Below are 27,799 nucleotides of genomic sequence, written 5' to 3'. Positions count from 1 at the left end.
AACTCGTAAGATCTTGGACAAATCAAGCGCCATCTCTCGACGAATCCCACGCAACGTCAAGTGTATCATTGTTACGTAGAAAATCCATAATAAAATACTAAAAAAAGCTCTAAACCTATGAGAGCAGTTACTCCTACAACCAACTGCTCTTATAGTCTTGAAAAATTCGAAGCGTGAACAACATTTACGTGTGGAGATTGACAGATGTCGCTCCGTTCGTCGAACGCCATCTTGGTTGGTGGTAGGGGTAAAAAACGGCGGCAATTTCGAAAATAGGTGATGGTGGATGATGTAAATATTACGTTGATTTTTTATATAAATAACAAGACACACATGTGAGATTGTTAGCATCGTTTCGCCTTATCAGAGATGGGTCACTACGATGAAGCGCGGAATTGGTGTATCAGTATTGCCAAAATAAACCGAAATGCGTTCTTATCACTAAAAAACTTAACAATCACACAAACATATCGTGTTGAAATGATAACTATTAACTAAGTATTTACAATATCACAATTGAAATGTCGAAATTTACATATCTTACAATTCCTGTGTTACCGTGAAATTGAGGTTGCGTACAACGAAAAACGTTAGGTCTTCAAATACCCACCTCTGTACTCTCTAACAACTATTTACATCATTTATACACCCTATAAAAAGCTCATAATTTCACTCAGTCTATCCACATGGCACAATTTAAAAAAAAACAGCGTCTCTATTATAGTCTACAGATTTTCTCAGAGAAAGTCCGGGAGAGTTAGTAGCGACCTTACTTAGAATGTCACCCACAGTTAAAATGAAACAAAACGAAAAATCAACCAATTTAATCCCGTCGAGTGTAGAGAGAAGAAAAAACAAAAAACAAAAACACCCAATGGAAAACCGGGGCTGGAATGGTGGGTACAATCTTGGACCTCCGTTGTCTTAGATGTACGAATAGGGTCCGTCGGTAAGGGCGCTACAAAGCAATAGTCAGGAATTGTCGTCTTTGTTGGTGCCCCCGCCGCCTGTCCCGCTGCCCTGGCCCGTCCCTGCGCGCCCCCGGACTTGCTTGTACTCCAGGCCCGGGTCGAACTGCATCAGCACAAACACCTGAAACCGACAGATGGCGCTTCTTTACATTGCCCCTATAGTGGAGCGCCTCAAAACAGGGAATTAATTTATATGATCAAAGTGGAATTGTATTTCTTAAACTATAAATTGCCTAAAATTTTGTTATGCTCTCGATTTCTTCATTGTTCAAAGACAAGACTATTAAAAATTAATTTTTAGACGACTTAAACTGAAAATAGAGTTTCTTGGTCTCAAAGGCGGCCTAAAAGTAAGTCTTTTCTGGCCGCAAACATTTTTGGCCGATCTATGGTGGCGCCATCTCTCCATAGTTTTGCATATTACATCAAGATACCGACATTACCCCCAATTTTATAATTATTTGAGTAAAATTAAATCGACAAGCTGCTGTAAAATGCAGCAAAGACGTGTTGAATTATTGCAAATGAACTCGTCTAGCAGTGCTGTTGCAACAACATCAAAAAGCACATCAATCCTAATTCATACAAATTGTGAAGCTACACATGCCAAAATTGCAAATGTAAATAAAAAAAATATGAACTTTTCTGAAGGATTCATAAATATTTACAATTATTCAGTTGTTTACAATGATTAAATCAATGAATCATAAATGAAATCGGCTAAAATCAGCGAGAAATCGTCGTTTAGCGTTAAAATAAGCACATTTCTCTAAGAATTTTGATGATTTCGTGCAGATTTCTGCTGTTTTCTTGCAATTCAGCCGTTGAATCTTGATAAAAATTGGTGGTTTTGTAGACTTCGAGCTCTTTTTTGCAAATCCAAGCCAGAAAACGGCGAGAATCAGCGAGAAATCGCCGTTTAGCATCAAAATAAGCGGATTTCTCTAAGAATTTTGATGATTTCGTGCAGATTTCTGCTGTTTTCTTGCAATTCAGCCGTTGAATCTTGATAAAAATTGGTGGTTCTGTAGATTTCGAGCTCTTTTTTTGCAAATTCAAGTCAGAAAACGGCGAGAATCAGCGAGAAATCGCCGTTTAGCATCAAAATAAGCGGATTTTTCCAAGAATTTTGATGGTTTCGTGCAGATTTCTGCTGTTTTCTTGCAATTCAGCCGTTGAATCTTGATAAAAATTGGTGGTTCTGTAGATTTAGAGCTCTTTTCTGCAAATCCAAGCCAGAAAACGGCAAGAATCAACAAGAAATCGTCGTTTATCATGAAAATAAGCGGATTTATCTAAAATAATTTTGATGATTTCGTGCAGATTTCTGCTGTTTTCTTGCAATTCAGCCGTTGAATCTTGATAAAAATTGGTGGTTTTGTAGACTTCGAGCTCTTTTTTGCAAATCCAAGCCAGAAAACGGCGAGAATCAGCGAGAAATCGCCGTTTAGCATCAAAATAAGCGGATTTCTCTAAGAATTTTGATGATTTCGTGCAGATTTCTGCTGTTTTCTTGCAATTCAGCCGTTTAATCTTGATAAATATTGGTGGTTTTGTATATTTCGAGCTCTTTTTTGCAAATCCAAGCTAGAAAACGGCGAGAATCAGCGAGAAATCGTCGTTTAGCATCAAAATAAGAGGATTTTTCTAAGAATGTTGATGATTTCCTGCAGATTTCTGCTGTTTTCTTGCAATTCAGCCGTTGAATCTTGATAAAAATTGGTGGTTTTGTAGATTTCGAGCTCTTTTCTGCAAATCCAAGCCAGAAAACGGCAAGAATCAACAAGAAATCGTCGTTTATCATGAAAATAAGCGGATTTATCTAAAATAATTTTGATGATTTCGTGCAGGTTTCTGCTGTTTTCTTGCAATTCAGCTGTTGAATCTTGATAAAAATTGGTGGTTTTGTAGATTTCGAGCTCTTTTTTTGCAAATCCAAGCCAGTAAACGGCATGAATCAGCGAGAAATCGTCGTTTAGCATCAAAATAAGCAGATTTCTCTAAGAATTTTGATGATTTCGTGCAGATTTCTGCTGTTTTCTTAAAATTTAACCGTTGAATCTTGATAAAAATTGGTGGTTTTGATGATTTCGTGCTTGTAAATTTAATGATGTCGCCTAAAAAATCTTGTGTGTATCACGACCAAAAATGCCATTTTGCCTTCGCCTTCTTTCTAGCCTCGGCCAAAAAGAAACCTTTTGGCCTTGGTACACACACAAATGACTATTTTTATTCAATTGTTTAAACAATGAAAAAATGGAGAGCCCAAAACATTGGTAAACATTGTAATTAGTAGTTTAAAAAACACACGACCAAATAAATTCATTCCCTGTAATTGTAATCCGCAGCCTAAACCCTCAGGGGCTCCACTACTACTGTGGTCAATCTCACCTGGTCAGTAGGCAGCAACTGAAAGTCGTCGGGTGGATTCGTAATAACGTAGCGTTTACTGCTTGCGTCGCACGACGAGCTCGTGTCTCTAAACCTATAAAGTCCTATACATAACATCCCGAATTGTTTCAAGGCGGCGACGAACAAGTCGCCATATTTGCCAGTTTCGCCATATTGGGCCAAGGGGCCGTCGTACAAAGAGATCTGGCCGACGCGGCAGCGATCTCTGTTCGACAAACTGTCGGGAGTGCTGAAAACAAAGAGGGAATATAGTCGTCGGGTGGAGTAGGGTCGTACCTGTAGCCCCCACGCAGCCCCGCGCCTTCAGCCAAGATGAGCTCGAGTTCGGGCGTAGCACCTCCAGTGATGAGCGAACGAATCAAAGTTAAGGCATTTTGATTGAAGTACGTCTAGAATTTAAAACTTTAGTAGCGAAATTTGTACTGCTGGTACTCGTACTGTCGACATTAAAGAGTCCAGCACGCTGACAGCGAAGGCGGTACCGCAAGCGAAGGGTTGAGTCAAGTACAGTTCAGTGTCGGGATCGTCGTCGTCGTCTTGGTCCAAGAACTGCACGTTACTGTCGTTGACCAGCTCTGGAAAAAACCTTGTAGGGAATTCCAAAGATGGAGGACCTCACCTGTGATCATAGGGACGTTGGCTCCGTACACCGACCCTCGTCTCTGTAAAATAATCGGACTTCCTACGGGAGTCCCCGCTTCGTTCTCCCCATTACTCTGACTCAACACTCCTATGGTATCATCGAAAGTCATCGCTTTGATGTTCAAGGACGCCAAGATGGCCTCCTTGTCCGCGAGTGTGGGATCGTCGTTGCTTGGCACTTTCGCTGAGAGAATGCAGCACATATCACATAAGTTGACGTTGACAGCACGCAGGTCGGCTCTGCTCAGAGGAGAGCCCTGCAAAATCCGGCCCTGTAAAACCAGTACCACTTTCGTACCACCTACATTTAGCACCGAGATTTTCGGGAGGTTCTGCAACATCTTCCATTCTCTGCGGATGTAGTCCACCGAACCGACAATCACGACGTGTTTCAGCTCGTGGTAGTGGAAGTTGCTGGCCCTTAAGGGCATGACGAGGTTCCGGAGACCTATAAGCGGGGAGTCGGGGTCGGCGAACAGACAAACCACCACGTGTCCGTTCAGGACTGTCATGGCGGCTTGGTTCCGGTCCTGAGGGAACATTCTGGATCAACGGGTACCCTTTTCGGTCACTTACCAGAAGACACTCCTCGAGGTTCCTCGCGGGCCCCCAGTGGAACATCCCCGTGCTGTCATACTTCATTTCAGTCTTTTCAAAGTCAAAGTCTTTCGCCTGGTCGTCGGCTAATCCCACAGGAAGAGCCACACCGTTGTTGTTTTGGTTCGTCCCGCCGCTACTCCGACTCGTCGGCCTGTAAGCGGTCGCTCGTCAAAACCACAAATACCAACCGACGTTTGACAAACTTGCACTACATTTCTAGCTCATTCGCAAAAATTCGAGGGGAAAAAACTCCTCTAAAGTATCATGCAACAAATCGTCCTAAACTAAAGATCAAAGGTGAACGATGTCGACATGCTAAAAGTCGAGTGGGCTAAACAACTCTTCGGAACGACGCAAAATTATTGGACTATCGCAGACAGCTAGAAAAAAGTCATGTTGTACTGCTAAGTTCAAAGAAAACGGAAGAAGCGGAACAGAAGGCTAAATTTAAGGGGGCGTCGTGGGGGGGGAAGAAAACTCGCGGCGGCGCTCAAACAAGATGGCCGCGTTTGAGCGCCGCCGCGTCAACATAAAACCGGCAAACCAAACAGAAAGAAACGGACGTCCCTGTCTCCTCGGACGTCCCAAGCAAGTCAACACAAGCAAATACAAGCAGCAACAGTCAAAGTGAAAAGTGTAAGTACTGGCTAAGCGTACATGAGTTTTTTGACTTCATAGGCAAGATGATAGCCGGCATAAGTCGTAGTTTCCTGTTCCGGTGGTCTGAAAACAGCACACTGCTCATAGCACACCACATGTCAAACCAATATCAAAAGAAGTAACCACCAATCACCCTCCAAAAAAAACTCGTGGCTTATACAGTGGAAAAAACCATGCAGTGCCTCTATTCGCACTAAAAACGCTTGACAGGGTGACGTGGAAACCTATAGACTCAGTTTTCAAGAAATGTTAATATCAGCTATTATATCTAGAAGGCGCTGCGTTTTTACCTTGAGTTATAACCTGGCGATACAATGTTTTCCTGTCTCGTCACGTTTGGTTTTACTTTGTTTACTTGTTTTATTGAGTTTACCATGTTGGGGACAGTGCTGTTCCGCTGCTGGTTGTGGTTCCGCTGCGTCACTAAAACAACAACATTTGAACAGTCAGCCGCAAACGAAATAAGCTGATGGGCCGGATAACTCTTAATGTTTACATGTATATCTTAATTTGTAAATGGGCACTATGTTTTTTTACACAACCGTGGATTCAAGAACTCAGTTATTTGTTTTCGAACGTGGATGTTTCAGCTTGGATTTGGAATCTACGTGAAATCTTGCGTAAAATGAACCCTAATAACGCAAGGTTGCTTCAAAAAGAAAAGAGAAATCGCTCGAAGAAACTTATAGAATTTTTTTTTTCGAAAATATCAAATTTTTTCCCCGAAGCGGAATGCGAGAAAAACGATGGCAAAAATCACATTAGCAACGAGCAACGATATTTTCGTACCTCCAAATTTTTCTGCCATAACTCAGTTATTTGTTGACGTACGCTCAAAATTCGCACAGTTTTGGATTCTGCGTGAAGTTCTGCGTTAATTGAGCAAAAATAACATGAGTTTGCTTCACAAATAAAACGAGATATTGGCTAAAACTGTTTTTATAAGTTTTTTTGAGATGATTTTCAAAAACTTTTTTGGGGTAAAAACGGCGTTAAATTTTTTTGAGTTACATAATTTAAAAGAGAAGCTGTAAATCTAGCAAGTGGCTAAATCTCAGATTGGTAGGTCAAAAAGTTTACGAGTGGCAGCCAAAAAACAAAAAACTAAAAAGTTTTTTTGCAAAAAAATTAACAATCACATTTTGCATATTTAAGAGCGCATTCAAAAAGAAGAAAGCGCGAGAAAAACGATGACGCAGACCGTTTCTTTGTATGTTTCGTAGTTTCGAAGACAGTGAGCATTAAAAATTTCGGATTGAAAATTCACTCTTGAAAACTTTAATTGGTCATAACTCAGTTATTTGTTGTCGTACGTGGATTCTAAACTCGGATTTGAAATTTGCGCAAAATTCTGCGTAAAATGAGCTCCAATAACGCAAATTTGCTTAAAAAATAAGCGAGATATCGACCGCAGAAATTTGATATTGATATTATTTTTGTTCAAAAAAATTAAAATTTTGACTTTCAAAAAATCTAAAAACAAATTCTAAGCAAACAAAATGCAAGAAAAACGATGGCGAAAGCCACATCTCTCTAACCATCGTAGTTTCCTAGATATGAAGCAACGATTTTTCGAATCCTTAAAAATTTGGCTTTCTGGCGACTACCCAAAATTTTAATTCTCCATAACTCAGTTATTTGTTGAGGTAGGGACTTTTTTTTGACTGTTTTGGAACCAGCGTAAGATTTTACGTAAAATGAGCACCAATAACTTAACTTTACTTCACAAATAAGCGAGATATTGATCAAAAACTGTTATCAAAAAGTTTTTTTGAGATAATTTATAACTATCTTGGAGCAAAAACAAAGTAACTATTTTTGACTTAAACACCAATCGAATGAGGAACTCTGAATGTGTAAACTGGCCAAATAGTTTATGAATAGCGGTCAAAAAACGAAAAAGTCAAAAATTTATATCAATCAAAATTTTTTTTTGCAAAAAAATTAACAATCACATTTTGCATATTTAAGGGCAAGTTCTAGAAAAAAAAGCGCGAGAAAAAAGATGGCGCAAACCGTTTCTTTCAATCTTTCGTAGTTTCGAAGATATTGCAAATTGAAAATTTTGGATTGAAAATTTACTATCCGAAACTTTAATGGGCCGTAACTCAGTTTTTTGTTGCCGTACGTAGATGTTGAGCTCGGATGTGGAATCTGCGGGAAATTCTGCGTAAAATGAGCCCCAATAACGCAAGTTTACTCAAAAAATAAGCGAGATATCGACCGCAGTTTTTGACCTTGTGTTAGTCATGAATATTTTTTCAAAAAAAGCAAAGTTTTGATTTTTAAAATTTAAGAACGAATAATAACAAGCAAATTTCGAGAAAAACGGTAGCAAAAACCACATCTTTCTATGTGTCGTAGTTTCGAAGATATTGAGCATTAAAATTTTCGAGATTAAAAATTAATATCTGAAACTTTATTGGGCCATATTTCCGTCTTTTGTTGTCGTTCGTAGATTTTAAGTTCAGATTCAGAATCTGCTTGAACTTCTGCGTAAAATGAGCTCTAATAGCGCGAGTTTACTCAAAAATTTAGCGAGATATCGACCGCAGAAACTTGACATTGTGTTGGCTATGAATTTTTTTTTTCAAAAAAAGCAAAATTTTGATTTTTGAAAAATTTAAGAACGAATAATAGCAAACAAATTACGAGAAAAACGATGGCGAAAACCACATCTTTCTATCTGTCGTAGTTTCGAAGATATTGAGCATTAAAATTTCGGAACTGAAAATTCACACCCAAAACTTGAATCGACCAAAACTTAGTTATTTCTTGTCGTACGTGGATTTTAAGCTCGGATTTGGAATCTGCCCAAAATTCTGCGTAAAATGAGCCCTAATAACACAAGTTTGCTCCAAAAATAAGCGAGATATCGACCGCAGAAGTTTGACTTACCCTTCGTTCATGAAATCACGGTTGTGTAACAAAACATATTGCCTTTTAACAAATTAAGATAGATATCTAAAACAACATTAAAACGAAACCTCAAATTTCGTCAACGAGGGTGCAGATATGAGAGTTACTACCCCTCGTCCCGAACCATCCCGCCCAAGAGCTCATTTTTTTCGTTGCCTGACGAAACGTCGTCCGGGTCTACATAATTGAGGATCTAGTAATCGTTGTGATTCGTACTCGAATTTGAAAATCGCAACATCGAGGGGAGGGGAGGATGCAACATTGATATACACAGTGACGAAGAAAACAGTCGGGGGGGAGGAGGGGAGGGTTCAAATTCGACCTTCGAGCCCAATCCAATTGCGCGTTTTAGGAAGAGTTAGTGGTTAAAAAACAAGCAGGCCGGTGATTTTGCGCACGGCCTGCTTAATTTTAGAATGAGAAGCGCATCTACTGTCAACTTACAGTGCATGTCGTCATGCCTGTTCATGTCACCTGCAAAGAAACAAAAGTCAATTCCTGTGGTTGCTTCGTGGAGGAAGATGATCTAGTCTATTCTAGTTCTGATTCTAATGAAGGTAAGCGTGGGGGATAAGGACGAAGGGTGTTAGCAGAGTTTTTCAAGAAGCGCGATTTTGGAGATCTACGTCTGTGCGAAGGGATGAACGGTGCGTTAGATAGGAGCGATTTTATACCTCTGACATGAACTTTCTTGGGCAACTCTGGTGGTGTGAAGGTAGGAGGAGGATGATGGTCATCTGTAAACCACAAACCAATCTCGCACATTCAACTATTTCTCTATAGTAACCTAAGTCGGATAAGCCGACTTCTAGATCTACGCAAACAAGTGCTGACATGCGACAAACATGCTACCAAGGCAAAGAGGCATGCGCTAGAAAGAGAAGAGTGAAATGGTGTTTGAGCTAGATTTCTGTTCGTGATCCTGTGGCCCTTCGAAGCTTGCTTGATTGACTTACTTGAGTATGTGAAGTCCTCGCCTGCATATACCAAAAAAGGGTTAAAAGTGTGAGTGGGGTGAAGGGTGACGCAGCGTCAACCTTCAGAGGTTGAAGGGCGGATGAATGAAGAGGCCATTCCACGAGGAAGCTTCCAAGATGGCGGCTTCCTCAAGGAATGCCTCGTGTAAAAACAGAAATTCCACACCCTAAGACACTTTCTAAGACACGCACTATTCTCACATCGAACTACCACACAAGAAAATTTTGTGTCAGTCAGGCGACCTCGTTTCCGGAAACTTGAGGAAGTGCTCCAGACAGACAGAAAAACAAAACACAACGAGCTGTATGTATTCCTCACAAGTTTACACAGACACAAACAGAGAGAGTGTCATCATCGAAAACGGAAAAAATAAATAAAATGTGATGTGTCTTGGTGAGTTAAGTGATTTATGATGGGAGAATACGTACTTGCACGGCCAACCATCTGGATGGCTCTGACGCCTTTCCTGAATGTTGCCACTGTACAGCGAACCAGACAAAAATCATTGTTAGTCGCAGCAAATGTCAACAGCCTGTCGTCTAGCCTAGAGGTCAAAGAAGAACGACGTTCTTCTTTCACCGGTTATGTTACAACCCTGGGCTAAAGTGGAGGTGGGGGCGTTACAGGATCGTGGACCAATGAGAGGGGACCATGGGCGGACGCAGATACAGACAAAAAATGAACGTCTTTATATTGAACCAGCCAATAAACAAACTAACGCAACAAATCTAGTTCTCGCTTTCTTTTGTTTTTTGTCATCAACATCCAATGAATTTATTGTCTGTGCTTGACGAAATGAGTTTAAAATCTAGCCAATAAAAGGAAAGTTACGATCGAGTTGGTTGTTTGGGGCGTGTTTTTGTTGCAAAAACTGAATTGATAAAGAAAACTTCGGCCAATACAATGAACTCTTTTTTGGGTTTTAATCTGATTGGATTACAATCGCCATTTTGCGATGAAGAAAGGGCGGATTAAAATTTAAATTTATTATAGTTTATTATTATTATACTTAATTAATAAATATGTTAAAAGTAATGTCCATGTCACTGTTGCAATAAAACTACCAGAATTACAATTATTTGTTTTTTTATTTTTTTTTTATTCGTCTCTTTTATTCTAGAGTTTTGTAACCAAATTTCGTTACTGTAAAATTAACATTATTATAATCACTTTTTTTTATTTCCAAAATTTTTGGTTCCTCCAGAAATAAAAAATTCTAAAATTTGTCACTTCTGCTTTAGAAGTTTGTAACTTGGCACGAATAATAAAAGTTTTTAAAGAAATCTTCCTGTCAAATTTTGTTACTGTAGAATTAACATTACCAAAATTACATTTTTTTTATTTTCAAAATTTTTGGTTCTTCCAGAAATAAAAATTTCTAGAAATTGTTTGTTTTGCTCCAAAGGTTTGTAATTGGGTCCGGTGAATAAACATGTCAAAAGTAATAAGTTCCTTGAATTTTGTTATCGCAGTCTTAAAACTAACAGAATTATAATTATTTGTTTAAAGTTTCAAAATTTTTGGCTTATCAAAAAATAAAAAATTTCCAAAAGTTGTCCCTTTTGCTCCAGAAGTTTGTAACTTGGCACGATTAATAAACTTTTTAAAAGTAATCTTTTTGCCAAATTTCGTTACTGTAGAGTTAACATTACCAAAACTACAATTTTTTTACATCTTCAAAATTTTTGTTTCCTCCAGAAATAAAAATTTTTAGAAATTGTTTTGGTCCAGAGGTTTGCAATTCGGCACGATTAATAAACGAGTCAAAAGTAATAAGTCCCCCAAATTTCGTTACTGTAGCATTAAAACCAACAGAATTACAATTATTTTTTTAAACTTTCAAAATTCTTGGCTTCTTGAAAAATATTTTTTTTCTAAAATTTGTTTATTTTGTTCTAGAGCTTTGTAACTTGGCACGATTAATAAACATGTCAAAAGTAATAAGTCCTCTAAATTTAGTTACTGCAGCATTAAAACTAACCGAATTACAATTATTTGTTTTAACTTTCAAAATTTTTGCCAACTCATATCAAAATAAAAAAATCCAAAATTTGTCTTTTTTGCTCTAGAGGCTTGTAACTTAATAAACGTTTTGAAAGTATTCATTTTGTCAAATTTCGTGACTGTAGGGTTAACATTACCAGAGTTACAATTTTTTTCATTTTCTAAATTTTTGGTTCGTTTAGAAATAATATTTCTAAAATTTGTCACTCTTTTTGCAGAAGTTTGTAATTGGGTACGATTAATAAACATGTCAAAAGTAATAACTCCCCTAAATTTCGTTACGGCAGCATTAAAACTAACAGAATTACAATTATTTCCTTTCAAAATTTTTGGCTTCTTGAAAAATATTTTTTTTCTAAAATTTGCTGTAGAGATTTGTAACTTGACATGATTAATAAACATTTTAAAAGTAATCGTCTTGGCAAGTTTTATTACTGTAGAATTAACATTAACAGAATTACAATTTTGTTTCTATTTTCGAAATATTTTGTTTACTCCAGAAATAAAAATTTATAAAATTTATTCCTTTTGCTTCAGAGGTTTGTAACTTGGCACAATTAATAAAAATTTTCAAAGTAATCTCCATGCCAAATTTTATTACTGTAGAATTAACATTACCAAAACAACAATTTTTGTTTTATTTTCAAAATTTTTGGTTACTTCAGAAATAAAAATTTCTAGAATTTGCCTCTTTTGTTCTACACGTTTGAAATTAAACACAGTTAATAAACATGTCTAAAGTAATAACCCTGCTAAATTTCGTTACTGTAGCATTAAAACTAACAGAATTACATTTTTTCGTTCAAAAACTTGGTTTCTCAAAAAATAAAAATTTCTAAACTTGGTCCCTTTCGTTCCAAAGGTTAGTAACTGGGCACGATTAATTAACACGTCAAAAGTAATATTTCTTTCAAATTTCGTTCCTGCAGCGTTAAAACTAACAGAATTACAATTTTTTTTTAAATTTGAGAAATGGTGGAGGCGCCGGGCCACTTTTTCAAAATCTGTATCTACGCCCGCCATGGAAGACCATCGTCGCCTTAGTGCTTAAAAGCATGGGCCAAACAGCCCATCTGGCGCTTTACATCGGACCGGAACTATCTAGCTCTATCTCTTCGGATCTCTTGGTGATTGCGTAGCGGCCAAGTGAATCTTAAAAATTCTGCTAATAAACCGAAAGAAAAACACCGCTCGATACGGACAACGAAAAAAAGCGCAGCAGCTAAGCATGGTATAAAATGGAGAGGGCCTACCATCCAGGCATCTTTGATAGGCGGTGTTAAGGCCTTGTTTGACCATGCCTGTCTGCATCATGATCATTCCAACATCTGTAAAAAGCCACAAAAACGAAAAAGTCATGTTAGAAAGGACGAAATACAAAAAACAAGGAGAAATGGGAGCCCAGGGTCAGCCGCACGACCTCTTCTTCATTTGGTACTTACATCGGCGATGGAATGAACCTATCCATGCATAAGAAATGTGCAAGAGGGTACAGAATGTGTGTCAAAGTACATTCCGTTACGCAGGCAAAATTTCAGCAAGTTTTCGGTTCGGAAAGAAGCTACGTTTCGGTACCAAAACAAATTAAGGCTACACATACCAATGGCAAGACTAAAGTGACAGAACCATATTGGAATGTGTAATTCGATGCAAATAGGTAACATTTCATGGTAGCAAACAAACTAGTTTTTATAATAAAAAATGTAGAAAGAAAACGAGCCGATCCATCAGGCAGGATCTAGACAGATCTAGAGTCAATTATAGATCATCAATTACCTAGATCGTGGGACCAGTTACGTTGCTGAACTGCCACTAAAAGCCACCACAAACATTTTCAGTTAGAGAGAAAAATTTTATCGTTATTTACAATACACGGGTGATAACATGAATTATACTCATGGGCAAGGAGAGAGAGACCAACGTGAGAAAAAACGCCGCTCGAGTAATCAAAGAGAAAAAAACACACTCACAGTTTTTGCATTTGCATTTTTTGATCAGCGTCTCGTCCTTGATTTCGTCATGGCACGCTTTGCAGTAGAACCACGCTCTGCAAAACACTCATTTGCACCAAAAACTTCTTAAAACCTTTCCCTCCCCTCACCGTTTAACCTCATCAGCGGACTGCGCGATGAAGAATCCCTGAGTGTTGGCGACGATCTTCGCCCCTCTCGGATTGATCGAGATCTTCGTATCCGCGCCTTCGCTTCCTTTTACTTCAATCGCCAACAGAAGGAGTTTCAACTTGGTGAAGCACAACCTACGGAAACAACATCAGTGTCTCTTCCCAGCGCCCGTTTCTCTACATCTAGGAAGAGATCTGGACTCCGGAAGGAACTCTTCAGCGTCCAGGACTCTTCTTCTGCACGCCGGTTCATGCATGCGACTATGAGTAAGATTGCCCAAAGAAAAGAAGAGAAATAAAAAAAAGACATGCACAGTGAGAAAGAGCTAACAGCGAAGCACAGCAAGCCAAGTGACTTTCTTGACAAGTACCGGTAAGTTCGCTCTAATTGTTATTGTAAGCTCCATCCCCCAAAAAACAGTCTCTCAAAAGCAAACCAGTTGCAAGAAATCTAAAAATTATGGTGGAACCTATTCTATGGGGTCAAAGTCCATAACACGCAAACACAGAACAATCTACATCTGAGAATTAGTTCGTTAATAACATTAAAACGCTAGTTGTGTTGCTGGGAGGGGAGGCCGGGGAATCCGACCTGAAGGGAAAGATCTAGATGGGGCGCCAGCTCGATTTTCAATGCCAAAACTTAAAAATTGTTAAAACAACAGTTTTTCCATATGAGCATTAAAAATTCGCGGGATCGCTCTAGATCTTTTTTCCAAGATAGGGCGCCAGCTTGATATTCAATGCCTCTTTGAGTTATTTACGAAACTAATAAATTGTTAAAATAGCAGTTTTACCATATGAGCATCAAAAATGGGCGAGATTGCTTTAGATCTTATTCTCCAAGATGGCGCGCCAGCTTGTTTTCCAATGCCTCTATAAGCAATTTACGAAACTAAAAAATTGTTAAAATAGCAGTTTTTCTATATGAGCACCAAAAATGGGCGAGATTGCTCTAGATCTTTACGCTCTAGATAGACGCGCCAGCTTGATTTCCAATGTATCTATGAGCTGTTTACGAAACTAATAAATTGTTAAAATAGCAATTTTTCCATATGAGCATCAAAAATGGGCGAAATCGCTCTAGATTTTATTCCCCAAGATGATTTGCAATGCCGTTATGAGCTATTTACGAAACTAATAAATTGTTTAAATAGCAGTTTTGCCAGATGAGCTTCAAAAATAGGCAAGATTGCTTTAGATCTTATTCCCCAAGATGACTCGCCAGCTTGATTTTCAATGCCTTTTTGAGCTATTTAAAAAACTTAATAAATTGTTAAAATAGCAGTTTTTCCATATGAGCATCAAAAATGGGCGAAATCGCTCGAGATCTTTACCCCCTAGATGGGGGCACCAGCTTGATTTCCAATGCATCTATGAGCTATTTACGAAACTAATAAATTGTTAAAATAGCAATTTTTTCATATGAGCATTAAAAATGGGCGAAATCGGCTTAGATCTTTTACCCCAAAATGAAGCACCAGCTTGATTTTTAATGCCTCAATTAGCTATTTACGAAACTAATAAATTGTAAAAATAGCAGTTTTGCCATATGAGCATCAAAAATGGCGAGACCGCTCTAGATCTTTTTCCCCGGCAGTGCTGCCGCCACATTCGGTCTGTAACTCTACTCTATATCTAGACACAGAAAATACCGGACCAAATGTGATCGGCGATCGTCGTGTGTCATCGTTTTCGGGATCGGTAGGTACTTTAGTAATCGTGTTGCGTGTGGTAAAGAGCTTACTCGCTGGCCTGGGGGAATGTCATGCCTGTGAACGAGGGGGACAGAGTCTCAGTGTACATCTCGCATCCCGTGCCTTGCAGGTAATCGTTCTGCCAGACTTGCGTATCGGGGGACTGAAACCACAATACATCGCCACTCAACACTTGGCATGTCACAGACCACAACCAGCCATCAGAGCGGCGCTGCTGGCGCACTTGAAGACTTCCAAGTCAAGGTCGGCCGAGGACAAGGATAAGGGAAAGAAAGAGATAAAGAACATCAACAGCAGATTTACACAAAAGCTTGCGAGAAATTAACCACTCGCGTTGGACCACGTGGTCTCGTTAATCTGTGATTGGAGGGCTCTGCATGAACATGAGTGCATATCGTTTTTTCATTGGTCGTCCTTCCGACTTACTCTGTTGCCTGAGCAAATGGCATGCCTATAAACGACGGACTGAGCGTCTCGGTATACATCTCCATTCCCGTGCCCCTCAAATAGTCATTGGTCCACACCTGCATGTCTGGGGACTGCAACCATTCAACACTCAATAAAGCGATCACAAAGCACGCGATTGGGTCTGCTGTTGATGGTAGGCGGGGCTCTCGAAACTTCCGGTCCTTGGAGCCGGATAACCGAAAGCCCCGGTGATTGGGGAACAATCTTACCGTTTTAAACGAACGCATGGCGAACAGGTTCGCCATCATCGTCGAGAAGCCCGGAGCCAAACACGACTGGGCGATGAAGCCCAATTTCAACTCGGCCAAGCAGATGACGTCGTCGCCCTGCTTCCAGTCCCACGAAGGAATGTTGAGGAGGTACGCCTACACAACACAATCTTTAATAAGTCGAACACCTCCGACAGCCCCACCTTGTTATGGTACTGCATCAACTGGATAATAACGCGAATGTCGTCACTGTAGTTCTTGATGGAGATGACTCTCATGATGTTGGCGGCGTCTTCAGCGTCCGGATCTTGACAGTACTTGTTCGCGAGGACGAGACACGCATCCGCTTCGTGTACCTGAGGAGTTGCACCGATCAAATTGTGTCTTTCGGGGGGTGGCGGTACTACTACTAACTCAATCTCGAAATTGCAAAAAATTTGAACCTCGCTCTAAAGTATACAAGGCGCTTGGAAGCGATTATACTTCTACAGTTCGTTGCATGCATTGAAATCACGCTACCATTCCACAAAACATACGAGTGCACAGTTCCTGATGATAGTGGCGTTAGTAACGAAACTATGCATGCACGGGTCTCCTCGTTGCTCGTCGACACTTACCGATCATGGCGGGGAAGTTATCGCTCCTAACACTAATTATAGAGGACGCTAATTGTCGAGTTAGTCACTAATTTTGCCGTTTTAGGGGTTAGGGGTTTTCCCTTGACAACTTTAAAACAGTTAACATCGAAGTGTCGTGGCTGAGGACTTACCTTGACCCTTTGAAGATCAATAGGGTTCATGATGGTACCTTGGAAGAATTCTACAGTAGTGAAATGTCTCTTGAAAAGACCTTCCAACTCGAGGTCAGGTGGTTTCCTGCACATTTCAACAGTTAACCACTAAAACAACGACATTGACGCATGATGTTATGTATAAAACTTTTTCTACGATCCATGGGACATTCACCAGCATGCAGCGTGACTATCCTACAGCTTCAAAAGTAAAAAAGTAAAAGTGCTGCGAGGTAAAAAGCGAATAAGAATAAACACACGGTCCATAAGGAAGCCCCCGGTACCTTGACGCGCTCAAGGTCTACGGCATTCATCATCGTTCCCTGAAAAAACTCCACCGTCGTGTAGTGACGTTTCAGAAGACCTTCCAGCTCCAAGTCGGGTTCTTTTCTAAAAAGCAACGGCAGGTTGATTTGAGTGGGGGGTTTTAGTAGAGTGGCCCTTATGACATGATTGAGGTGGCAACACTGCGGTGAGAAAATGTGGGGGCCAGTGGTGCCACCTTGCAGTGAAGCAGAGTAGGGTTTAGTGTGGTGTACCTGTGCAAGAAAACGACCTCCACATCGACGTCTTCTCGGTCTTCGTGTAGGAAATCCTTGAGGAAGTGGGAGACGGACTCGTAGGTGATGTGTCCGCAGACAACAATGTGCCTAGTTCGAAGAAAAAAATTAGTCGAAAGGAAACGAGATAGCACGAACTAATCATGCCCAGTGCGATGGGTGAAAAAATCTAGCAAACTTCTCGAAATGACGTTAGGTGTCTAGATTAGTCAACCGGTTAGTCCATGCAAGAGAAAAGTTGGTACTATGACTCGCTAACTATTATATACAAGGTGAGCGCCTGTGCACACAGCCTGGCCACGCACAATTGTCGGGTGGCACGTCATGCATCTCACTCACTGAGCCGCCCCACGGAGGGGGCGGCACACCGCACACCACACGAGCCCCGGAAACACATCGACACAACAATAAAAACAGATCGTATCGAAGGTGGGAGAACATTAAAAGGGACGAGAAGCGTGCAGGATGGTAAGTTATACAATAAACATCAAACGAGCATTGGCCGCGTCTCTGTGGCGAGAAACGGACATTGTTCGCTCCGACTGTCCTCGGTTCTCACCTTCTGCCTCTTTCGTTCTTCAGGGTGCCGCCGTACTTTGGTCTAGTCCCGATCAAGTCAATGATCTCGGGGATACAACTCGCAAAAATCGCCTAGACGAAAGACACATTTGTCGCAGTTGTAACAGAGGCGTAACGGAAGCGTAAGGAAGGAGGGATTCGACGGAAATGGGACTTTCTTGTACAATTAACAGCGATCTGATATGCAATAGTCCAATTAGAGGAGCCTTACAGGTCTTTTTACTTTGAGATTTTCTACCTCTGACACACAGGCGTTTGACAGTCATCCTGCACTTTCGTTCGATGCAGCGCGGCCGTGCGTGGCTCTAGCAGGCTGTGCAGGCTTGTTGGGTGCTACTATGGACTACTAGACCAGCTATGGTCTCGCTACTATCCACTCATCCCATTCTGTATGCTCGGCCAGCGACAAAAAGGGAGGAGGAATAAGGGTTAGTCGGTTAAGCATACAGAATGCACGTGTCAGTTCGGCCCCAGCAAACTACGGTCGCGGGAGGCCACGCAACGCACTAAATTCAACACGAATGACCTTGAGCCTCGCCTCGCCTCGCCTCGCCACAGACCATTTGCTGGGACATGCCTCAACTCTAAGGTGATTGCTAGATGACACCAAAAACATTACCCTCTACCATATACAGTATGATCTCTAAACAAGCTTGGCTCAAGGGGTGATATTTTTGGATGATAACAACGCTAATATGTTACCGAGTAGCGCAAAGCATAACCCAAGTGCTACAAACTCAGTCAAAATAATAATCACAGCGTCACATTCCGAGTGGTTATAATTATACGTATAAAATATGTAAAAAGATGGATGGAATATAATATGTAGCAGCCTTGGTTTAATACCTGCGTCGTATATCTTTGCTGTACTTTCCGCCATACTTGGGTCGATTGGCAGCGAGCTCTGTGATCTCGGGAATCCAGCTGGCAAACACGGCCTAACAACCCACACACCCCATCAGGCTCCTCCTCGGACCCCATTTTTTATATATATATATACTACTCTACTTAGATTATCACTAACACTAACATACGACAACAACGTTTTGCATCGGTTCGGTTGGGTTAGTGGACGCTTTCTGCGCAGGCGGCGGCGATTTGCAACCATTAGCAATGTCACAAATTACTAATTACTCACTAATTAGTCACTCAAGTTACTAATTACTTTAAATTAATTAGCACAAATTACTCCTCGATTGCATTTATTACACATTTTCCTTAAAAAATTTACATAAATTAGCTTAATCACCATTAATTGCATTAGTAAAGCCTAAAATCGTACTAATTTCAACTAGTTAATCAAAATTACCGTACCAATTTTTTAGCATTATCTCGTGTATTTCCAGTAATTACTTAAATCAAGTAAGTGAGCATGATTTGGGATAATTTCAATAATTTGTTAATTAATTATACTTCAATAGTGTTCTTTTTATCAGTTTTATTCCACAATTATTAATTTTCTTTTACGTAATTAGTCTAATGACCATAAGTAATTCTAATTAAACTAATTTTGTCTAATTTTATGTATGATTCGTACTAATTTTTTATACAAGTTTCCTGTAATTTCCTGTTTATCTGAACCGACTACATCAATCTTAAATTATTAGTACCAATAATTAAATTAATTTCTTTTCGGTTACTAGTCACTTTTTTTAAACAAAAATAATTACTAATTTACTAATTTGATACTAATTTCGACTAATTAACCAAATTTAATGTAATTTCAATAAAGTTCAAGTCAGTCAAATCCCACTTATTTGTAATAATTACCGTAATTAAATAAGTGAGTAAAATTTGGAATATTTTTATCAATTTGTTAATTAATAGTGAAATAAATAGTCTTCTTAATCAGTTTTACTAATTTGATTTATTTTACTCATTTGCTATTTGTGTTATCCCACAATTATTAAATTGTTTAATTTTATGTGTACTAATTTTAATTTAAAGTTTTCTTTGATTTACTAATTAATTTTCAGCTTTAGTACGAATAATTGAATTAATTACTCTTTAACTAAACAAAAATAATTTTACTAATTTTGATTAATTAATTAAACTTACTTATTGAAATTTGAGTAAAATTTAACACATAGTCAAATCCTACATATTTCTACTAATTACTTAAATCAAGCAGGTACGCAGAATTTGGGCTAATTCCAGCGAGTTGTTAATTACGTAAAATAAAAAAATCTTGTACTAATGCGTCATAATATCAATACAAATTTGTTTTTAATTTACTTACTAATTACTGTTTAGCTGCATGATCTGCATCAATTTTAAGTAATTAGTCCAAATAATTTAATTAATTTTTTCTCTACTTGTCACACGTAAAATGATTTTTCTATTTTGACTAATTAATCAAACTTGCTTAATGTTATTTCAGTAGTTTATCACAATTTCGAGTTTCACTTTTTTCTAGTAATTACTTAAATCCAATGGATTTGGACTAATTTCAACATTTATTAATTAATTATATTGTAATTTTACTGTAATGGGGTTTTAATTTATATACGTTTTTTACTAAGTTTTCTTAATCAGTTTTACTAATATAATTAATTGGCTTTACATGTTATCCCACAATTATTAATTTGTCCACACGTAATTGGTGTAGTTACTAGCTCATAATTTTGTTTCTGTAATTTTCTAATTACTGTTTAGCTAGCCAAACTTCATCAATTTTGATTACATTAATTTTTCGTTTACTCTATAACACGTAAAATTAAAATAATATTACTAATTTTGACTAATTAATGAAACTTAATTAATGTAATTTCAGTATAGTTTAACACATGCTCAGCTCCCACTTATTTCTAGTAATCACGTGAATCAAACGGGTGAGCAGAATTTGGACTCATTTCTGCGAGTTAATTCATAAATGATTAATTACGAAAAAAAATCTTGTGCTGATGCGTTTTAATTTATACGTTTTTTTTGTAATTAGTACAATTAACTACTAGTAGCTGTGTTTGGGGGTTTACTAATTTGCTTGTACGTAATTAGTATAAAAATCAAGTTAAATTAATTTATTCACCCACTTTGTTGCAAATGGTTGTAGTAATTTGAGCTAATTTGGACTAATTGGCAATAATTTTGTTAGGGTATCTGGCAAGTAGCCGCCGCCTGGAGACGCCCCCGCGCGCACATCTCGTCGTTTCCACATGAACGAAAAAGAGGGGAGGGAATAAATCGTAACCAATCAAAAATTAGTGTTTTTTTGTAAATAATGACGTGACGTAACTTCATTCGTCAAATGCAAAAAAGGGGCGGGTCTGATGCATTACTACATAACTCAGTGCAAAAAAAGGGGTGGGAGCGGGGCATAAAGGGGGTGCAAAACAGTCACTAAAAGTGATGAAAAAAAAATGTGCGGGGCTGGCTGTGTTTAAAAAATCGAAATAAAAAAAAGTGAAAAACTCGCATGCAATTTCCGGCTGTACAAGTCGATGATGATGAAGGAATACAGCCGAAACGTTTTATCGGTGTATTTCTTCGTTTTACATTGTACCTCTTTCCGTGTTCTCTCTTGTACTCGCCGCAGTATTTGGACCTAGTGCCTACTAGATCTATGATTTCTGGAATGCTACTAGCAAATATTGCCTGGAAACAAACATTCCTGATGCTGTAGTATTAGTGTAGGAAAATGAGAAAAAACCGGACGTAACCGGTTTTTCCCTGCCAACTACAAGCACAAAGAAAAAGCACAAGAAGCGTTGTTGCGGTGCCGCCACCATGCAAAAGTGGTAGAAAATGTCAAAATACACAAAAACATCTGCACAAGAACATCTCCACGGTAACAATACCTAAAGATCCCAAGAAAGGTTGCGGACAAGGGTAATATTTTTGTGTGTGTTGAAGGAAAAACGGTAAAGGTAAATTTTTATAGTGTGAAGCCGACTTCGTCTCAGCTTACGCACCACTCATTCTTTATTTACAATAGAAAAAAAGAGCAGCTTCAGAATGAAGTAAGCTGCAAGCACCAGAACATTGCAACATTGCTGTTGTCGATTTTTTTTACTAAAAACTTGAGAGTCAGCAGAATGGGAGGTTACAGTTCGGCAAAGTCGGGAAGTAACACTTACCAAGCCGACGAGGAGGAAAAACACTAAGAAAGTCCGACCAAGAACTGTATGACAGTACACGTCGCCGTAGCCCACTGTAGACATAGTCACGATGAGGAAATAAACACAGGTCCAGTAGGGTAAAGGGTTTGGATTCTTGAACTCCAGGGGGTCTCCGGAGTTCTCCAGCTAAAACCGAGCGGTCTAGTTCAACCAAATCCACCTCTTCTTACTCACCAAATGTATGATCCCAGCGGCTGTAAGCCACACCGATATAAATATGGACACTAACTGAGCAAGTCGTATAGAACTGGAAGTCTTCAGTATATTGAGGTATTGAAGAATATCCGGGACAGTCATTAAGCGCAACGCACGCAGAAAACGAAGGCCTATAAAGAGGGATTTTACTCACGCCTTGCCACCCCACTAAACTTACCAATCCACGTGCGATCCAAGTAGATGGAGACAAAGGACGGGGGTATCGTGAAATAGTCTACGAATGAGTACATCTCTAGCATAAACCATAACTTATCGCTAGCGGCTATAAACTGCAAAAAATGCCAAATTAGTCATATTGAGAGCTAATTTGTGTTTGGTGATTGTTTTTCCGCCTGCTTTTACACGGCACTTAAGCCGACTTAAGTGTCGTTAAGTTACTTAATGATGGTGCTTAAAATAAGTCGTAAATCTTCTAAAGTTGGCGGCTTTCCTTCGGTCACTCGACAGCGAATAAAACGATCGAACTGGTCCTCGCGAGCCGCATCGGCCCGGACGTTGGTCCTTCGAGCCGGACGAAAATTAGACTTTTACGGATTTTGGTCGTAGGAGTGCAGTTTGTCTGGCCGAATAATTCTGAACGAATAATTTCGTAATAAAACAAGCGTTTTTATAGTTTGTTTTAAAAAGAAGGAGACATATGGACTGCAGTCCGGAAAGTGTTTTTTTATTACTGTACAATACAGCTTTCATTTAACTAAGAGCAATGTATAGATTCTTATTTCATCGTAAAATAAATGTGGTTTTACAGCTTGGCGTAAGAATCTGACCAGAGGAGCACTTTATCTGACTAGTCAGGAAATGTGTTATTTTATTAGAATATTTTACAAAAGAAAAAACTTATGACTGCAGCAAGTTTTTTTACCATTTCGAAAACTGTCTCTTTATAGACTGTATGGCTGTCAGTCGACAGAAAAATCAAAATGTAACTAACATATAATTTATCCAACTAGTACAAGAAAACGCCCTCTTTATTGATTCTTGTTTTGCCTTGAAATAACTGTATTTTTACAGCCTGCTATATCTTAAAGAATAAGCAAATAAGACTGTAGCAAGTATACTTTATCTGACTAGTCCGAAATTTGACTTTCTCTGTTTTTGTATTAATTTATAGTAAAACAATTAAATTTTTACGCTTTTCTCCAACCATTCCGAAAAGTGTCTCTTTTTAGGGACATTACGACTTTATGGACTCTCACTCAACAAAAAAAAAAAAAATGTAACTAGATGTGGTGCAAAAGTAATTTATTCGACTTGTACAAAAACTGTCTATTTTATAGATTCTTGTTTCAACATGGAAAAACTGTACTTTTACAGTGCTACGACTTAAAAGATACACACATAAAACTCTAGCAAGTAAACTTTATCTGACTAGTCCGAAATATGACTTTGAATTTAATTTTTACGCAAGAAAAAGTTTAAGAAACAAAGGTGATTTGTCCAACCTTTTCAAAAAAGTGTTTATTTACGGACTGCATTGCTATCAGTCAACAGAAAAATGAAAATGTAACTGTAATTTAAACTGTAATTTATCCAACAAGTACAAAAACTGCCCTTTATACATTCTTGTTTCAACATGGAATAATTGTACTTTTACAGTGTGTTATGACTTGAAAAATACGCAAATAAGACTGTAGCAAGTATAGTTTATCTGACTAGTCCGAAATATGACTTTTTCTGTTCTTTGTAGAGTTTCATAGTAAAATAATTGAATTTTTACGTCTTCTTCTGAAAAAAATATGAAGAAGCAAAGGTCATTTGTCCGACCATTTCTAAAAGTGTCTCTTTACGGACTGCATGGCTGTCAGTCAACTGAAAATTAGAATGTAAGAATGGTGCAAGTGTAATTTATTCGACTAGTACAAAAACTGCCCTTTTTTATAGGTTCTTGTTTCAACATGGTATAATTCTACTTTTTCAGTGTGCTAAAACGTAAATAAGACTGTAGCAACTAAACTTTATCTAATTAGTCCAAAATATTACTTTTTCTGTTCTTTGTTGTGTTTCATAGTAAAATAATTGAATTTTGACGACTTGCTCTAAAGAAAAGATGAAGAAGCAAAAGTCATTAGTCCGACCATTTCGAAAAGTGTCTTTTTACGGACTGCATGGCAAAAAAGTGACAATACAAAAGCGACTAGTACAAAAACTGTTTTTTTATAATTTCCTGTTTCAACATGAAATAACTGTACTTTTATAGTTTGCTCTAACTTGATGAATAAGCAAATAAGACTGTAACTTTACTTTGTCTGACTAGTTCAAAATATAACTTTTCGTTTTCTTTGTACTGTTTCATAGTAACACATTTGAATTTTTACGCCTTGTGTTCAGGAAGAGATGAATAAACAAATGTTATTTGTTTGACCATTTCGAAAAGTGTCTCTTTAGGGGCTGCATGGCTTGAAAAATACGCAAATAAGCAAGTATACTTAGTATCTGACTAGTCCAAAATATGAATTTCAACGTCTTGCTTTAAGGAAAAGAGGAAAAAGTAAAGGTCATTTGTCCGACCATTTCGAAAAGTGTCTTTTTACGGACTGCATGTTGACGACTGGCAGAAAAGAGAGAATGTAATTATGGTGCAATTTTAATTTATCGGACTAGTACAAAAATTGCAGTTTTTATAGATTCTTATTTCAACATGAAATAATTGTACTTTTACGGCTTGTTATAACTTGAAGATTAAGCAAATAAAACTGTAGCAAGTATACTTTAGCTGACTAATCCGAAACATGACCTTTTGTGTTATTTGTATGGTTTGATAGTAAAATAATTAAATTTTTACGTCTTGCTCTAAAAAAAAGGTGAGGAAGCAGAGGTCATTTGTCCGCCCATTTCAAAAACTGTCTGTTTACGGATTACATAGCTGTTAACCGACAGAAAAGAGTGTGTTAACTATAGTTCAAGTGAAATTTTTCCGACTAGTACAAAAAAAGCACTTTTTATAGTTTCTTGTTTCAACATAAAATAACTGCTCTTTTACAGCGTGCTATAACTTAAAGAATGAGAAAATAAGATTGTGGCATGTATATTTTATCTGACTAATCTGAAATACGTATATTCTTTTCTACTGTTTCATAGTAAAACAATAAAAAGAACAAAAAATCCATCTGACGCGTCCGAAAAGTGCCTCTTCACGGACTTATACCGCTGATTCGACAGAAAACTGCACTTGACTAGACCAGAAAATAAAACAAATTGGTCCAACCGAGCCGCATCGCCCCGATCTTTGGTCCATGGAGCCGGATGACACTTACTCTTATTAAAAAATAGACCATAAAAAATATGTTGAAGGCAAGGTCGATTTGTTGCGTGATATTGTTGCTCCATTCCTGGCAGCGCTCCACACCTTCACTGAAAACAATAGAAACGTCATCAGTACCAAAATTAGCGCCAACTATGCAAATCTATCATTCAATTACAGTGGCGTACGTCACTTACTTCGAGGCATCGATGAAGTAGATTATAAGGGACGCTATGCTCAGAATGAACACCAGCACCACCTGGAAAGAAAGATTTATAGAAGCACGAAATTAAATTCTAAGACGGCGTTGAGTGATGTTATAATAGTAATAATAATAATTGTAAATTTTGACAGAGCGCAGCCTGCTGGCACTTGTTATTCCAGAGGCGACTTGATTTATTTATTATCCTCTTGAATAGAGTGTATTAAATCAGTAGTGTGAGCACGTTAATGGAAGTGCTACCAAAATAATCAAACAGTATTTATTTAGCGCTCTTGAGAAAAACGAAGTGGGCTGTCAGTGCTACCAACAGTCACAGCCTACTTGTTACAATGCTACCAATTCTTGAGAAAAACAAAGTGGGCTGTCAATGCTACCAACAGCCACAGCCTACTTGTTACAGTGCTACCAACCTAAGGTCGTAGTCCTCATAATTTATACACTACATATTGTTCTTGTCGTCACGACATGTTAACAGGTCGATAACGAGCGTGTCTGGAGGTGGTACCATTTGAACAATCCGATCGATGCTTATTAAATTATTTGTAGCAAGACTATAATCAATATCCGCGTCGTGTTGGAATTTTTAAGGTCCAAAGGCTTCTGCATCTCCGTACATAAATTTTCCAACGCCCCCGTGATCAATATCACCGACAAATTCGCCCATTTATTACCAATAACTTGTCGTCCAAATATTAACTCTGTCACTTTTACAACAATTAAACCAATATAATTTGACGAGCATTTCTGTTTACCCAATTAGCTCGAAGAGATTAAGTCACGTTACGAATTTAATTATCCCGTGGAGGAGGAAAAAGTGTCTTATTAGGATTCATTCGCATGTAAATGAGGACTTTGCGAGGAAATTTCCTTTTGCATTTGGCAGGTAATTACAGCACAGGGGTGCCAATAAGATGGACTGAAATTGAGCCCGAGTGCTAAGACTCTACGTTTTGGTCCTTCGAGCCGGATTACAACAAAAAAAAGCCGTTCTACTTCCTCGCGATAAAGAATTAGACCGATTTCCTATTTATCCGCAGTAATATACAAACAATCCGACATCTAAAATTAGCTTCCTTTGGATATCAGAGCAAATAAAACGGAATTTATTATATTTACCGACCGTGCATGGGGGAAAAATGACAAAACTACTTGTAAAGTTTTAATGCTGCTTCGTGGCCACCAAGCAAACTTTGTTCCATGTTAATGCCCTCGACTCGAATGCCTTTATTGCCCTTTAAACTAGTAGGGAAAAGGAGGATTCGGCGTTGCAAAGCTCGTTTAATCCAGCTGAAAGCTTTCTGGAAACTTATAAAATAAGTATGGACACGATAAAGTTTGCCGCAGTAAGAAATACATTCAGACGACGTCCGGAGGAAGAGGGAGAGATTTGGCTGAGTCGAAGGCGAAACAGGCCGAAAAGGGACGTTTTTCGGACCATGGAAGTGATAAAATTGAAGGATGTGGGTCGAAAAGCGATTTTTACGTATCTGTCCGAAAAGTGCCATTTTACAGACTTTTACAGAATTTTCACAGCTTCTTTTTAGAAGAACACGAAGATAATACTAGCGCAAATAGAACTTATCTGACTAGTCCGTAATTGACTTTATATAGATTCACTGTTGCTTCATATAAATGGACAGTTCTGTCTAAAGAAGGAAGATAAAAACATCAGACTAAATCAAATTTAGTTTATCTGACAGTTCAAAAAGTTCTTTTTTACAGACACTACTGCTATTATTCGACAGAAAAAAGTGTAATTTGCTTGAGTAGTCCGAAGACTGTTATTTTATAGACTCTCAGCTTGGTTTAAAATGTATTTTTTATGCCCAGTATTAAAAAACCTGTTTACAGATCCACTGCTAAAATAAACAGAAATAGAAGGATGTGACTGTTTAGTCGTTTATCTAATAATTAATGCGAAATATACTTTTTTGTTGTATTTAAGTTTATTTTATCTGATTAGATCATATTGCATCTTTATAAACTTTCGAACTTTTACAGCATGTTTAAGGAAGAAGACACTTATCTGACTAGTCCGTAAATATGGTCTTCTATATATTTGCTGTTGCCTTATTTAAGTGAAATTTTTCAGCTTTTTTCAAACAAGGAAAATAAAGACATTTGGGCTAAAGCAAATTTAATTTATTTGACAGTCTGAAAATTTTCTGTTTACAGACTTTATTGCCATTATTCGATAGAAAAAAGTGTAATTTGTCTATATAGTACGAAAAATGCCATTTTATAAACTGTCAATTTGGTTTAAATTGCAACTTCTGTGGTCAGTATAAAAAGCCTCTTTACGGACTATATTGCTAAAATTATATAAAAATAAAAAAATGTGACTGTTATGCTTTGTCGTTTATCAGTTT

General features: G+C 38.1%; 1 protein-coding gene across 4 annotated transcripts in view; it reads right to left on the bottom strand.

Annotated features, from left to right (window-relative positions):
* Positions 1–809: 809 nt before the first annotated feature.
* The window catches only part of slo (calcium-activated potassium channel slo), a 32,565-nt gene continuing 5,575 nt past the window's right edge, over positions 810–27,799 (bottom strand). Inside the window, exons 2-28 of one of the 4 annotated variants that reach the window (XM_088034417.1) lie at positions 25,405–25,466; positions 25,221–25,317; positions 22,124–22,235; positions 21,925–22,076; positions 21,709–21,876; positions 17,613–17,704; positions 17,033–17,143; positions 16,473–16,578; positions 15,907–16,059; positions 15,704–15,859; positions 15,056–15,168; positions 13,288–13,443; positions 13,157–13,233; positions 12,440–12,514; positions 9,611–9,661; positions 9,161–9,181; positions 8,879–8,941; positions 8,649–8,678; positions 5,576–5,708; positions 5,283–5,348; positions 4,602–4,776; positions 4,331–4,555; positions 4,003–4,282; positions 3,822–3,958; positions 3,660–3,772; positions 3,363–3,612; positions 810–1,092 (exon numbers count right to left, since the gene is read on the bottom strand). In XM_088034417.1, coding sequence (XP_087890543.1) covers positions 973–1,092; positions 3,363–3,612; positions 3,660–3,772; positions 3,822–3,958; positions 4,003–4,282; positions 4,331–4,555; positions 4,602–4,776; positions 5,283–5,348; positions 5,576–5,708; positions 8,649–8,678; positions 8,879–8,941; positions 9,161–9,181; positions 9,611–9,661; positions 12,440–12,514; positions 13,157–13,233; positions 13,288–13,443; positions 15,056–15,168; positions 15,704–15,859; positions 15,907–16,059; positions 16,473–16,578; positions 17,033–17,143; positions 17,613–17,704; positions 21,709–21,876; positions 21,925–22,076; positions 22,124–22,235; positions 25,221–25,317; positions 25,405–25,466 — 3,294 coding nt within the window. In that variant the 3' untranslated portion in view covers positions 810–972. Of the gene's footprint in view, positions 1,093–3,362; positions 3,613–3,659; positions 3,773–3,821; positions 3,959–4,002; positions 4,283–4,330; positions 4,556–4,601; positions 4,777–5,282; positions 5,349–5,575; positions 5,709–8,648; positions 8,679–8,878; positions 8,942–9,160; positions 9,182–9,610; positions 9,662–12,439; positions 12,515–13,156; positions 13,234–13,287; positions 13,444–15,055; positions 15,169–15,452; positions 15,566–15,703; positions 15,860–15,906; positions 16,060–16,472; positions 16,579–17,032; positions 17,144–17,612; positions 17,705–21,134; positions 21,227–21,708; positions 21,877–21,924; positions 22,077–22,123; positions 22,236–25,220; positions 25,318–25,404; positions 25,467–27,799 lie in introns of all 4 variants that reach the window. The other 3 variants (XM_088034416.1, XM_088034418.1, XM_088034419.1) reach the window with 3 other exon arrangements.

This window comes from Gnatocerus cornutus, chromosome 4 (genome assembly GCF_029298725.1).
Source record: "Gnatocerus cornutus isolate USDA-ARS CGAHR chromosome 4, icGnaCorn1.1, whole genome shotgun sequence".
Taxonomy (NCBI): Eukaryota; Metazoa; Arthropoda; class Insecta; order Coleoptera; family Tenebrionidae; genus Gnatocerus; species Gnatocerus cornutus.
Note: the sequence above shows the minus strand (reverse complement) of the source record. Positions and strands in the feature narration are given on the sequence as shown.